We start from the raw sequence: 14,511 nt of genomic DNA, 5'->3' as shown, positions 1-14,511 counted from the left end.
GGTGCGTTAAATGACTTATGAACCATTAGCACCCCTACACTGGATCATTTTACTTTCGGCTGTCTTATTAAATAGTTAGTTTCCAAAGTCTTAGGACATGAGATTTCACAAAGTTAGAAGAGATTGTGGTTGTTTTAAAAGAAGAGCAGTAAATTAACTAAGGGAACTTTTTGTACTTATTAATAGTGGAGCCTTGGATTCAAGCATTGTAGAACAAGCTTGGAATAATAAATCCACAACAGAGCTTTTAATTTGCTGCTGAATGTGAGGGTATGCTCCAAAACTGCACTATAGATGTAAATACTAGTAGATTAGTTACTCTTTATAATTTCCACAATGGCCTCATGGCAAAGGTGCTATACATATAATAATTGCTTTGATGCACCCAAATTACAAACATGTAGTTTAGGTGTGTTATTCGGCTGAAAATAGAGGGGTGAGGAAATAAAGGAGAAGAAGCAGCTGATTCACATCCCCAGAACAAGCCCAAAGCAAGCCAAAACAAACCATCATCAAGCCGTGATTAAATATATCAAAGCAAGCCATGAAGAAGCATGCATAAACCAAGACACCGTGACTGCATATACAAAACATCAAAACAACAACACACAGCAGTCAAGCAGAATATAAAAGCACGCTCTTATAAAGGCTGTGGCATTTTCAACACATTGTCGTATGAAAGCATGTTTCATTTAAACAATTCAGTCACACATTTAAGCACTAATGTTTCTGTGAATTGATGTTACACGAAATATGTTTCTGTGTTAACAATAACAGGAGGCAAAACATGTTGAAAACTAACAGCCCTTATATGAGACAAATACAAAATTAAAAAAAAAAAAACACAAAGCAAGTCCAGGTCAAACAAAGCCATCACACATTAGTTCATTAGCCACAGTGACATTAAGTTGTGAACTCACATATTGAAAACTTGTTGCTGGAGTCTTTGCCCGGGAACAATTTAACGCCCCGCGATTTAAAATCTACTGATCGCTTCACTGCGGAGGAGAACAGAATACAGAAAAGAGAAGAATATCAGACAACAGATTGGATAAAGTGGAGAAAAAAAATGAGCGCCGGCAAAGGAATTTATAAGAGGCAGACTCTTCTCCCTTGCAAGGCTGAGAGAGAGAGAGAGCAGAGTAGAGTGGAAAAGAAAGTTACAAAGGCAAAGTAAATCTTAAAATGGTGGAACCAGGTAGTGGGAGGGACATAGTGAGACCAAAAGTTAAAGACAGCAGCAGACAGAGGAAAGAAACAAAAAGAAAAATGATCTCAACAATAGCTTCATTTGGAGTTTTTGTATTCAAAAGAAGCTTAATCTTTCTCTCTCTCTCTGCCACTCAGAAACATACATTAGATGTTGAGGTGTTTTGCTGGAGGCCCCATCATATTCTTAACAAAAGCTGGTGAAGGAAATCACAGCTTTAATCAAAATGACAATGTTGCAGCTTTCTAATAAAAACATTTGGATAATGGTACATTTGAAGATAAATTGTTCTTTTAATCAGAGTGAATCAAAGACAAATGGGATTCTTGAGAACTGCTTTCTTACATACAAGGAACATTATGTAATTCAGTGCTGCCCTGCATGTTACTACAGCTCAGCATGTATGGTTGGAAAAGCAAAGCCAGTGGGCGAGAGCTGTATTAGAATCCATGCGATAATAACATCAACACACCCTGGACTAATTTTAATTTAACTCTCTCTCTCTCTGATTTTATTTGTTTTGTGTCTTGTTAAAATAAATGAATGCATTACCAACATAAATAATGAAAACATAAAAAATATATATATATATATATATATATTGTCCTCAATGATAAAGTACAGTGACAAATCAGTTTAATGGATGTCTGATAGTGTGGCTGACATACGTTGTTTTCATAATGACCAGTCCAATCCATTGAATGGTGACAAATAGCAAAGACGGTAATGTCTTACAATTATCCTAATGTTTTTCAGAGGCTACATATATGCACATGCATCTGTTATATTGTCAAATAAATTATATTTGGCATGGTGAAATTACATTGTGCATATTTTATGCAAACAATTATCCTAATTGTAAGATATACATGCACATATGTTTGGGGTACTCTACTTACCATGATGCTATTATACTAAATCAATTAATGTGTGTCCATCTATTGTAAAGTGGCTTAACATGAGCTCCAGTTGTGTATGTTAACTTACCAGTATGATAAGTGGTCCAACTACATGTGTGTGAGTGTGGTGGGCGCATGTGCGACAATGGCCATGAGATACCATAATGATACAATGATTTGAAAAAAATAAAATAAAACTGTTTATAAACTCTCACACAACTCGTGCAATATAATCTAAGTCTAATTCATCCACACTGTTTATGGGAAAGTGTTTTAAATTGTTTTAGATGCTGTACGTAATTGATTTACAAGTGGGCATTTTGAATAAAAGTATTCATTTAAGTTGTCATTGCTGCCTCATGAACATGTATCACAGATTCTGCAGACCAAGCTGCGTATTAAATTAGACAGTAATTAAACAATGTTCTTACACTTTCTTATAATAGACAGTCTTTAGAAGTGAAAACACATCATCCTCAGAAATGTACTGCAACTGATCTCTCCTTAATTCCCTCATTTGACAAACATACCTCATGTGTTAATTAAGCAAACGTTGTCAGCAAACAACATACAATTTAACACAAGTTGTTTATCTAACCACAGGTAGTGTACCTTATAAAAGCTACACTTTGTGGTTCTATTTATCAGACTTTTTATAGAGCTTAGGGTGTCCCTCTGTGTGAGCCGAGGGAATGGAAAATTATGTCAGTTTATTGCTGTAAATAAAAACATATTTCACATTTTGTGCTTTAAAGGTCCACTGTGAAACCTCCAGATCACAAGAACATGGTGATTTATTTTCAAATCTTAATAGACTTAATAGACTAAGCTTTAGGCCTTGATGTATTTTTAACGTCATTGTTCACATTTGTATTGAAGTCACCACCTGAAATTGAGAAAGACAAGTCAATGCCATTCTTCATCAATAAATTACACATATCATGAACTCATACAGTACATTTCCCTTACACCTTAAAATAATTACTGTCAGACATATTTCAATAATGAGTTTGCTCCAAGCGACTCATGTATCACAGCAATTTATGGCTGCCTGGAAGCACAGCACACGCATAAATAAACCAAATGCAAAACACTTTAACTAAGTTCACAGTAACCCGTCCAGGGGTGTCAAACTCATTTTCACCCCGGGCCACATCAGCATTTGGTTGCACCCAAAGGGCCAGGTATACCTGTTACACTACGCACGTTATAACATAACTCTGGTACAATAAATAATTTTGAGTTGCTAAAAACATGTGTGACAGATGTTGTCTGGTGCACACATACTAACATTAAAGCTAGCTAACGTTAGGTTACCAGTAGCATGTTCTGCTCGGAGGCTCGTGCGATTTATTCAGCCACATTTAAGCTGGCTTTAGCTTTCACAGCAGCAGTCTTTTTGGCTGTAGCTTTAATAAATATTTTGAACAATTTATGTTTTTCTTGGAGGCTAAATTTAGCGTACTCGGCTCCGTGTTTGGCGTCAAGAAACCCACGTGACTCGTATTCCTTCGTCACCGGGCGACACTTGTTCATCACACAGTAGACTTACCGGTTTTTCTCCTTGAAGCACAAACACGTTTTCACTTTTGAATCTTCTTTAATTTCTCTTCCCCTCTGGATCAATCTTTCTCTTATTGAACATTTTAGGATTATTGGTCAATCTTTTACAATTTAGTCACCTGTTTTTAGTTAAACGCCGATATGAAAACACCGCTTTTTCGCGGTAGGGTGCAGTTAATTTGCGGGTCACAAAATCAGCATGCATTGTGGGAGATGTAGTCTGTGGTCACTGTACACTGTAAAGCAGCATAGACTTAATTTATAAATGATCATATGACTTTCATCGCAGGCCACATAAAATAACGTGAGTTTGACACCTATGCTGTACACAAAAAATACAATGTATTCTACCTGAAACTAGTGTCATAGCTTAAACGAGGAGGAATACTCTATATATCTGAGAGTATTTCTTATTTTTTTAAAAAGGCTTACACTGTATTTGTTTTAATGTAATATTTATATTATTTCTCTTTAATTCAAGATTAATACATCCCTAGCTTATTATTATATTATTAAAATATAAAAGATGATAAAAGTGAAGTAATTTCATTTTCTTTTCAACTGCATTGCAGACATGACAACCATTTTAGATGCATAAAGCCTCTAACACTGGGTACTATAGGTCTCATTTGTGTGGATAAAAAAATGCACACATCGTATGGCGGAACCCAAAGAGGGAAGAAACAATACATTACGTAGTTGTTGGGATGCTTTCAGAGTGTGAAAATTAGGAACATTTATCACCAGACAACAAGGGGAAGCTGTGATATAGATCAAAGTCTTATAATCATGCTCAAGATGTACATTTCCCCTCTTGGGCAACCAAATCTCAGAATCTGGGCCAAAAATTGTTAAAAGTCAAATTTGTTTTTGCCTGTGCAAATTCATTCACAGTATCAAGCCCCTGTTAATATGAATCATAAACCCTGTGCTGCGTGAATGTGCATCAAAGTTAAATATGCGTGTGTTAATATTCTAGCCTACAAGCAGCAGCTCTACTGCAAACAACAGATGGAAAGGCAGATGCATTTAAGTAAACCCTATTTATGAAGTAAAATGTTGCATATTTAACAAAACTATATTTAACTAGCGACAAAATGAATAAGAACTGAACTAAATTTTAACAGTCTGACAGCAAACACAAAACCTAGTTTATTACAATACACAACTAAAAATACATTTCCTTGAGTCTCAATATTGTACTTTCAAACCAATATCATTTCATATAGCATATCGTATATTTTCCTTCAAAAAATATTACCAAAAGCTACACCTACTCTGTAACCCACAGAAAGGATCCACCTCAATGACTCACATATTTGAGTCAGACTTGCCTGTTAACCACAATACCATCTGGTTTTCACCTTTTTTTAAGAGTGGTAATGTGGAACAGTGAGACATTTTCTCTAAGGAGGCAGTCAGACAGGCATCACACACTCTGATTGAACTCACCAGCTTTTGGGCTAAATGCCCTTCACTGGTCGCCCCTTGTTGAACAGCAAATATGTTCTGCCATCTATTGTAAAAACATATATTTAATTGTCTTATTTCCCAAACTGAACAATCAAATCCACAAATAATAACAGAAATATATGAGAAACTCTCCTTATTTAGCTTCCCAGCCTCACCGCAAACAGCATGTACTGCTCATACTGTAAATAGCCTTTTTTAATGAAATGTCATGCCGCAGAGATGTCCTGGCCTGACAGTTTGGAACACATCATCACCTTTTTAATATGCTTTTCACTGGAAATTAGACTAATCATGTAATAATTATCATTCCCCGAACATCACATTTTGTCAAAATAATCATACTTTTTCAAAATTGTCCTACAAGAATGAAACAGTTCATGCTGCGAGATGGGTTGAATTACCAGATAATTATTATAAGAAATAAAGATTATTGATGTAATGGTTTGGAAGGAGACAGTGAGATGAGAAGGAAGTCCAGGTCCAGCAAATAAAATCAAAGACAGCCAGGCTAGCTGTTTCCTCCTGTTTTCAGTCTTTATAATAAGCTCAGCTTACCGGCTGCTGGCTGGAACTTCACATTTTATGGATACAAATGGGAGTAACTTTCCTGAAATTAAACTATTAATTAAGGCAACATGAAATCTACTCTATCAAGTCCAACACCAGGAAAATACAGTCCAACTCACGAGGGAAAAACATACTAAAGTCGCAGTTTACTTCCGTTCACACCGGTGAATTACACTGAATGCTGCTGAACGGAGCGCTATTTGCTTGTTTACTCAACCCTTGTTAATATTGAACATGTTGCCTTTCCAAATAGCACCTAATTCGACAAAAGGACTCCATGCGGTGGACAGAAAACGGATGAGCAATTCTCAAAATATCCGAAAAACACACAGACACAGCAATGCATTGTTTTATACTTTGAACATATTACATTATCACAGTTTTGTTATGCGTGTGTTGAATATATGAATATTAATACATGGCTCAAATTAGGCAGAAACAAGAAGGTGTTGATAGAAATATAAACGTGTAGGTTACAATGATCAATATACACCTCTGCCTACATCGAGTTCATCACGGTTTTAAGACATGTAATTAGGGAGTGTAATCAGTGGGTGGGAGCAGTTGTCAGTGCTGTAGACATCCTCCACATCTGATGAGCTGTTTCGTAAGACCAGCAGCCAGTCACACAATACCACCAGATTGTGTGTGTGCTGCATTAATTCAACCAAGTACGGTCCCTGCCATTTTGATATAGCAACAGCAGAAAAAAGGAGTCAACAATGAAAGCCAGTGCTGTTGATATGCAAGCTCCAAAATAACAAAAAAGATGATATAAGGGTAGTCAATAGATATATAAACCCCCGGAGGCCTACGGTGTCTTTGTACTTAGTTTGACTGATGGTTCTTAAGCTAAAGCTGGCAGGGAAAAGGACTCAGGGATTTATTTACACATACGAAATGGTATATTCCACATGTGCTAAATGCTGTGTTTTTTTAAAGGCTGTAGTCATACTGAACATTTCAAGATGTATGCACTTGATCACAGGCAAGTTTGAGGCATTATGAGAGTCATATCAAAGGTACCATGCAATCAACAATATCCAATATGTCAGCCTCCCTCAGGGGTAAACTGTCTCACTGCTCGAGTTGAATAATGGTTTCGTACCAGTGGTTGACTGGGGTTTCTTTTGTACTGACTGACTTATTTTGTTGCCATAGCATTGGCTGACGGATAATGCCGTCAGTTGTTCATTAGGAGCCAATCACCGCCCTGCAGACACAGAAACTAATGAATACGTAATGAAGAGAGATGATGGAGGGATGTGATTGGAAGGTTTTGCCGCAGGAAAGGCAACAGATTGTTCATACCTGACACACATGTAGACACAAGACAAGCTGGCACACACTCACACACTTAGACACAAAAAAACCCACACAGCTGCACACACACCCCTAAAATATTTAAAGAAGCGTCGGTAAATTCATCAACTTAAAGGAGACACATACATGTCAGTGGTGATGAGCGTGATTTCAGAAACTTATACAGATATGTGGGCACGTAATCCTGTATGTGCACAGGAGCACAGAGAGACACTCACAGGCACACATGACACAAGGCACCGGGAACCAAAAACACACACATTCACAGCCAGGTGTTGAGGGCTGGGCATTAGAGCAGAGTGCCATGCAGGGGAGAGTGTGAACAGAATATCTAATCAGTGTAACATTAAGTATTTGCAAAACCCTATCCACACTGACAATTGTATTTTTCTGGTCTATTGGCAGAGAATCAGTAAAGTAAGACACATAAAACAGAGCCCCATAGAATGAGTAAACAATTGTAAATTACAGAGAACATAAAGCTCATGCCCATGTGATCTAGAAGAAGTTCAATGTTTTTATCTTTCAATGATAAAATGAATGTTTGCAGGTATGTAAACAGCCTTCAAGGATGTGTTTACCTGCAGTGCATAGTAATTAAATGAAGCACACCGTCTGAGAAACAAACCAGTATAACAGATGCCTGCATGATTGACTACAGTAGGTGAAGTCTTTGCAGATGATATCTAGTTGGAATTGATGTAAACGTAAATTCACATTTGCTAAGAAGAGGACCACAAATAAAGAGTTTATATTTTCTCTGTTGGGGTCACAGTTTGGGGTCAAGGTCAATCTCCCACTGAAATACATTTCCTTTATGCTAATGTTGGAGGGCATTTCAAGTTTTAAATGCTCAAAGAGCCTATTGATTTTGAGATGACACCTGAAGGTCAGAAAGAGCTGTTGGCTCCCTCCATTCTGTCCTTAACATGAACGGAGAATGTTGTATCTTGTCTGAGGCAGATATTTAATTTGTGATATTGGGCGACACAGTCAGAGAAAGAAATAGCTGGATCTTTTTCAGCTTGTTTTACCGGCATGATGACAGACATGAATTCAAGCTGACCACGGTTGCTGTTCTCTTTGAAAAGCACTGAATGATACTGCTGGCTTTTAACAGTTACTGTTTAAGCCAACAGGAGGTGAGTATGTGAGGGGGAGGAGGGGGTAGGGGGGAGGCAGCACCACTTAAAAGCTTAAATTATATAACTCTCAGTGGTGATACGTTGTGTGGATGCCTGCAATTTAATTAGCTGATTTGAATCTGCCATTTCAAAACTTTGAAGACGGACCTGCTAGCAGAGATGCTCCTGAATGTATTCTTTTACATTTTAATGTGTGAAAATGTGAAATGCTGAGAGATATCTCCAGAGCACCTGGCTCTGCTTTCAACAAGTGCTGAATCATGAGAGGTGCAGACATGTCAAACCAATCAATTTTTGCAAAGTATCAAATGGTTTTAATGGTTTTGTTTTAGTTAAAAACACTACGGATGTCAAATCAACATATCATTATTTTCTAGGAGGTCTACTTATACCTGTATTAATTCTTCCGCCTTTGCACATAGTTAATTTGATGAATGTCCTCTCCATCGACACAGCATTAGTCATGTGTAAATACATTTAAAAAGTCAAGGCCATCATTCACCTATAATACCATGCTGCAATGTTTAAACTGAAAACATTCATCTTGAATGCATTACGGTCGCAAATTTTCCTTTTCTTTTATCTAACACCAGCACTACACATGGCACACCGTTATTCATGTTTCTAACATCATTCAAATAATGCATTACAAAAAACCCACTGATATTTGAGAGGGAATATTGTTACATTGATGCAAGTAATAAGGATTCTCAGATGACCTTGTATTTTTCTCTCTGAATCATATCCTTTCAGTCATGTTTATTTTTTCCCTCTCTTGCCTGTTTCCTTTGAATACTGGTCACACCTTTTTCTTTTCAGTGAATACGATGATTCTGGAGAGGTTCATACTATGTTTTTAATCATATCGTGTTTTCTAGTACACTGTGACGTTCTGATTCACAGGCGTTGGCAGGATTTCTCCAATTCTTACACCCTCCACCACCCCTTTCTATAATGTTAATGTGCATTGATAGAAGCCTGGCATTAGTTCTCAGTGTTCAGACTAAAATATGTACAGTAAATGGAAACACTGGCAACCATTCAATTGACTAGATGGTTGAACTGACCCACCAACTGGCTGACTGCCACACCTAATGGCTGACTGACAAGCTGACTGACGAGACACTCCAGGCTTTTACCTCACACTGTTTACCAAGCTACATACCGTAAGTGCAATAGGAGCAACATTCTGATTGACCAGTAGATTGACCAGTTGACTTTGTGAATGAATATCACACTGTAAGAATGTAGCTGGTAATGTGTAATATGTGCACTGTAATGGGTTTTAAACTACTCTTAACCAAATGGCTGCATAAAAGACTCATGAAAACCAAGTCAAAATCAAAGACAATATGATTTATTGGAGCTGCTTATACATCATAGATTAACCCAATTCAAACAATCATATTTTGACGTTTGATATTCCAACTAATTTGAACCACATCTGAATGCTAAAACTATCTTAAGACTGATTGAATCAGCTGTAGTGAACTAGCTAACTGGTGTTAGCTAGTTGGTTGTAATAAAGCTATACTCTTATTCTTGTATTGCAATGTCTAGCTAGTTCATCTTTTTTTTTATCTGAGAAAATAGACAGCTGGTGCATTCTTTGTGAACAGGGCATTTCTATGAGACCTATAACCCCACAAACTAATGTAGTTAGATGTGTAATCCTTTAGCATGAAAGTAATGCTAGGTTACAACGCTGAGTAAGCTAACAAGCAAGCCGGCTACACTTAGTTATACTCACTGTTAGGGCGAGGGTTTTAGCAACTTTTTTAGGCAATTTATGGAAATATTATGGGGATTTTCAAGACATTAATTTTTTATCATACGCAACTGTATTTTTCTGCTATAGCTTATATTTGTAGCAGATACCTGAATGAACTGTAGCTCACTGGGCGATTGTGTGAGTCACCGACTGACTGAACGCTCACTGACTCAGTGACTCACTGGCTGGTTAGATGTCCACTGCTCTTCCCCCTACTTCTTGATATACATAATTATCTAATGAGAATGTTGTTGTTTTTCTTGAAAAAAATGATCACCCTGAAAATGATAAGAGTTGACCTATTTAAATGGAACATTTACACTTGTATTTTCATATATTATTGCTGCGGCCATTGATAATTTATCAGGTTTTTTGGCAAAATGAATCACTTGAGCTTTGGGGAAGAGCTGTTCGTGCTATTATTATTTTTGGGGGATTTAACAGGCAAGATGACTGATAAAACAGTCCAATTTCCAGCTGCAGCCTTAGGCTGTAGTTGCTGGGGGGTGAGACCATACTGTAACGCACCCAGTCACATCTGGAAGCTGGCTGGATCAGCCACAATCACTACACATGGCAACGCAAAAGCTGGGCTTCAGTGCTTTGCTAAAAGTAACTTTGAGCATCTTTCTGTCTTTAACCACAATACAGTTTATACTGCAATCTTTAGTTTTCACCCAAGCTGCTGAAACTCAGCCTGCCAAGAGGCTATTATAAATATTTGATCTTGAATGGATATGCATGAAAAGATCAAACTTTTGCCATAACAATCCAATCTGACTTTTTTCACTGCAAAGGCCTTTAGGTCTCCAATAATAATTGCAGTAATGAAGCTTTTAGCAAAAATTACAAAGCAGGAAGACAATTATCCGTATAATTTGTCCATCACATTTAGGATCCACTTCAGTTATTATCAAATGACTTTACTGTGAACTGTTGTCAACAAATGATCTGGCTGGATAATATTCATAATATCCTACCTGTTATGTCTCTCTACTGCCATTGCTGTCGCCCCCCTGCCCTCCGCCCATCACTCAACCAGCATGAGTGCCTCTATGCCTTTGCTGGTATTTGTATATTTAAATTGGTCTAATTGACAAGGTCAATGCAAAAGTCAGATAAATATTACAAAAATAGAATTTACATTTTCTGTAGGGGTGGGAACACCTCCCATGACTTTATGGTTAATATATTGTCTGAGGACTGACACCAGAACTGATTGTATATGATGATTTTCATATCATATATTCAAAAGCAGCTGCAATGTTCTTTAAAGTCTGACACATAGTTACACGTCGTACATAATAATGAACTTAATTTAAATAATGTTTGCCAAGTTGTATGAACTAATGAAAAAGGACATTTTCACTCTTCATCAAAAACAATTTGATAACATGTGGCCAATTTCTTGCAAACCCCCATTTGGTAATTCAGCCCACAGTCCACAGTAAAGACCTCCAGGCTTTTAATAAAGCAGCATCCCAAGGTGAGACCCCACACATGCTTAGCTTGGGTAAAGTCCCCAAACGACATGTTGAGAACAAAGATGATTAAATGAACTCACCAGGGTGAGAGACTACATCAACTCTGATTTCATCTTGGCCTGCCAAAGAAGGCTTCCACCCTGAGACCCTGGAGTGTGTTTCAAACCCCACTCAGCAATGACAAATATACTGAATCTTTAAATGCATTTTGGACCTGGAGTGAAAAGCATTTTACGATTGCTCAGAGACGTGGCTGAATAATTACTAAGCTTCAATTAAACATGCTAATGGACCCTTAATGGCTGTGGTTGTAGTTTGCTCTACATGGTCGATTAAGGAACAGAGAGATAATGTATAACAAATTGACAAACAATCCTAACTTACAGAAATATATGAATACACTAATACAAAAATACTTTTGCTCGCATTCATAACAGCTATTTGATAATTCCTCTCATTATCAACAGGGCTGCCTAAAATTTTATGACTAAATTGTACATGATGTAAATTATTTTGCTCTTTAACAAGAACGCTATGTCCGAGGAAGATGTATTTGATTTGAAATGTAATCCATTGATAGACTGATCTATGTTTGAAGACTTCATATACAGGGCAAAATTTCCATTCAAATGGACAATTAACTCTTCTGTTGAGCCATGCAGTGGAGCTGCGGGCTTTGCGTTACCAAATACACAAACAGGCTTTTTCTGTCCAAGAACAGACATCATTCCACAATAGTTTATAAGCTACTACACAGAACTTTAATTTTGTGTATATTTGGCGGTCCCTTTGGACTAAAGTGGTATTTTTCTTTCGAGCACCAGAATTCCTTCAGAAAACCTCAAATTTGACTGCAGTGGGTTTGTGACGGCCGGCCTGGTTCCCCTTCTCTACAGCTATATCTTCTCTCTATGGGCTCATTTTCTAATGTTGGGCATATTAAGGAATCAATATTAAATTGAGAAGGTAAAACTTTCAGTAACTTTGCCAAACTGCACTGCCAAACTACTTGACCCTTAACCGCCCTGTTAGCCTCCGGCTATATTCGACTTTAAAAGACAATCAATGTCAAAATTCGCCCTCTTTGGCGGACTGAAAAAACACTTTTACAGAACCACCTAGCGTCTGTGTCACTAGTGATATCCAGCCAATCCAAAGGCGAGGATTATAACCAATTAGATTTAGTGATACAATGACTAAGTCCGCCCACTCACTGTAAAAATTAGCGAGCAGAAGAGCAGGGATATAAGTCGTGCACCAGGAGGCACTCCTCGATCTCAAAGCATGCTTCTTTTCTTTGTGGTCTCAAGCAGAGATATACTGTGTGGACTGATGTGAAAGCGCTCTCAAAGGTCATTTGCGTGGGCGGCTTTCACGTTGCACGCATGTGACCTCTACACACTTCGGGTTTTTACATTGATTTGCTTTCATATCTGTCTCTCCTTTTGTGCCTTCACAATTGTGTTGTGTTGGTTACCATCTCCCGTTCTCTATTCTAGAACTCCTCACTGTTTTTATCACTTCTCCATCCCTCTATTTCTTTGATGTTCCTTTGTAATGTTCTTTTCTCATGTCTGCCTTTTTGCCCCCGCTTCTCTGCAAACATGGATATAAATCATTAGATTATTATCAATTCAGAACTTCATCATTTGGGCAGCAGCCCTGAAGGAGGAGGTTTTTATGAGCAGAATGGCTGACCTGTAACTCACACACACGCACGCACACACACACACACACACACACACACACACACACACACACACACACACACACACACAAACACTCTGTCCAGCTTGCTGGCACCACCTAGAGCCAAACGTCTCCCTCTGAGGTCTCATATCAGTGGCTTATGAACTCAACTAACCTGTCTGCCAAAGCAGATTTGTTCATTTAGTCTCTTAGAGACAAATTTGGAATTGTTTTCATAAAGTGTTGGCCACTAAACTTAACTAACCCTGCCCAAGGGCTTTGCCATTATAATTTATTCTCCCTAAGACAAGTAGAATGTAGCAGACCAGAACAACATATGGCTTACAGGGAGGAATTACAGTCAAAGTAAAATAAAGGTAGATAAAGGTAGATCTTTTTTTTAATAAAGTTGAGCTGATGAACATACTCAGACTTCTAATTAAAGAGTAAATCTGAAGGGGTTACAGTGTAATAAATGCAGTGGAACATGACACAATCAATGCATACTAGAAACAAGCAGAATGAATAATAAAAAAGATAATATCATAATTTACAGTTAATGAGTCCGGACACAATCTAATGAATGCTTAAAGAAAATACTGCACATGTAAATGTATTTGTTTCCAGTTGATTTCAAGTGGTTCCGCAAGATACACAATTAAAATTTGATCTACCAGCTTGCACTGTCAGTAGTGGCATTGGCGAAGTTGCAGTCAGAATATTGATTGATCCTCATTGCCCGCTCGCACGGTTGACACATTTCCCGACTTAGAGAGTGAAGTAATGTTAACAAATACAGGAGATAATAAACTAAATATAAGTAATGCAGTCAGCGAGTTTATTGTAGTCCACACACACACACACACACACACACACACACACACACACACACACACACACACACACACACACACACACACACACACTGACATTAGACTACATTAGATATTTCCGAAAGTAAAAAATTATTATATGTAGTTTATGAGAGATATCCTATGATATTAATCAAATTCATTTGAGATTTCACATCAGCAACTGGGTTTTTCATGAGCAATGAGTAACTTTCTACGCAACCCGCCCTGTTGCTAATGTGTGAGAACCAGCAAGGTAATGAAGATTGCTGACAGCTGACAGGAAGCAGCCAATCAATCACAAGCTTGTTAAGAACTCCGCTAATTAATCAGCTAACCTATCACACTGACACCACTCATTAACATGTTGATTAACCTTTAAACTAATTAAGATCAATTAAAACAATTAAAAGCAAATCTCAGGAGGAGTGGTCAGGTTGTCAATCAATCAATCAAACAATCAAAAGGGAACCTCTGATAGTTAAGAGGGTGGAGGACAAGAAGAAAGATTAGAGAATGAGGGAGATACAAATTAT

General features: G+C 37.6%; 1 protein-coding gene across 5 annotated transcripts in view; it reads right to left on the bottom strand.

Moving 5' to 3' along the window:
• Window positions 1-14,511, bottom strand: part of csmd3b (CUB and Sushi multiple domains 3b) — a 297,260-nt gene that overhangs the window by 114,057 nt on the left and 168,692 nt on the right. For all 5 annotated transcript variants that reach the window (XM_068575849.1, XM_068575850.1, XM_068575851.1 and 2 more), the window contains exon 7: window positions 921-998. In XM_068575849.1, the coding sequence (XP_068431950.1) occupies window positions 921-998 (78 nt within the window). The remainder of the gene's footprint in view (window positions 1-920; window positions 999-14,511) is intronic.

The sequence above is a fragment of the Clinocottus analis genome, unplaced genomic scaffold (assembly GCF_023055335.1).
Source record: "Clinocottus analis isolate CAN_PGR_092001 unplaced genomic scaffold, fCliAna1.0.p SCAF_14, whole genome shotgun sequence".
NCBI lineage: Eukaryota > Metazoa > Chordata > Actinopteri > Perciformes > Cottidae > Clinocottus > Clinocottus analis.
Note: the sequence above shows the minus strand (reverse complement) of the source record. Positions and strands in the feature narration are given on the sequence as shown.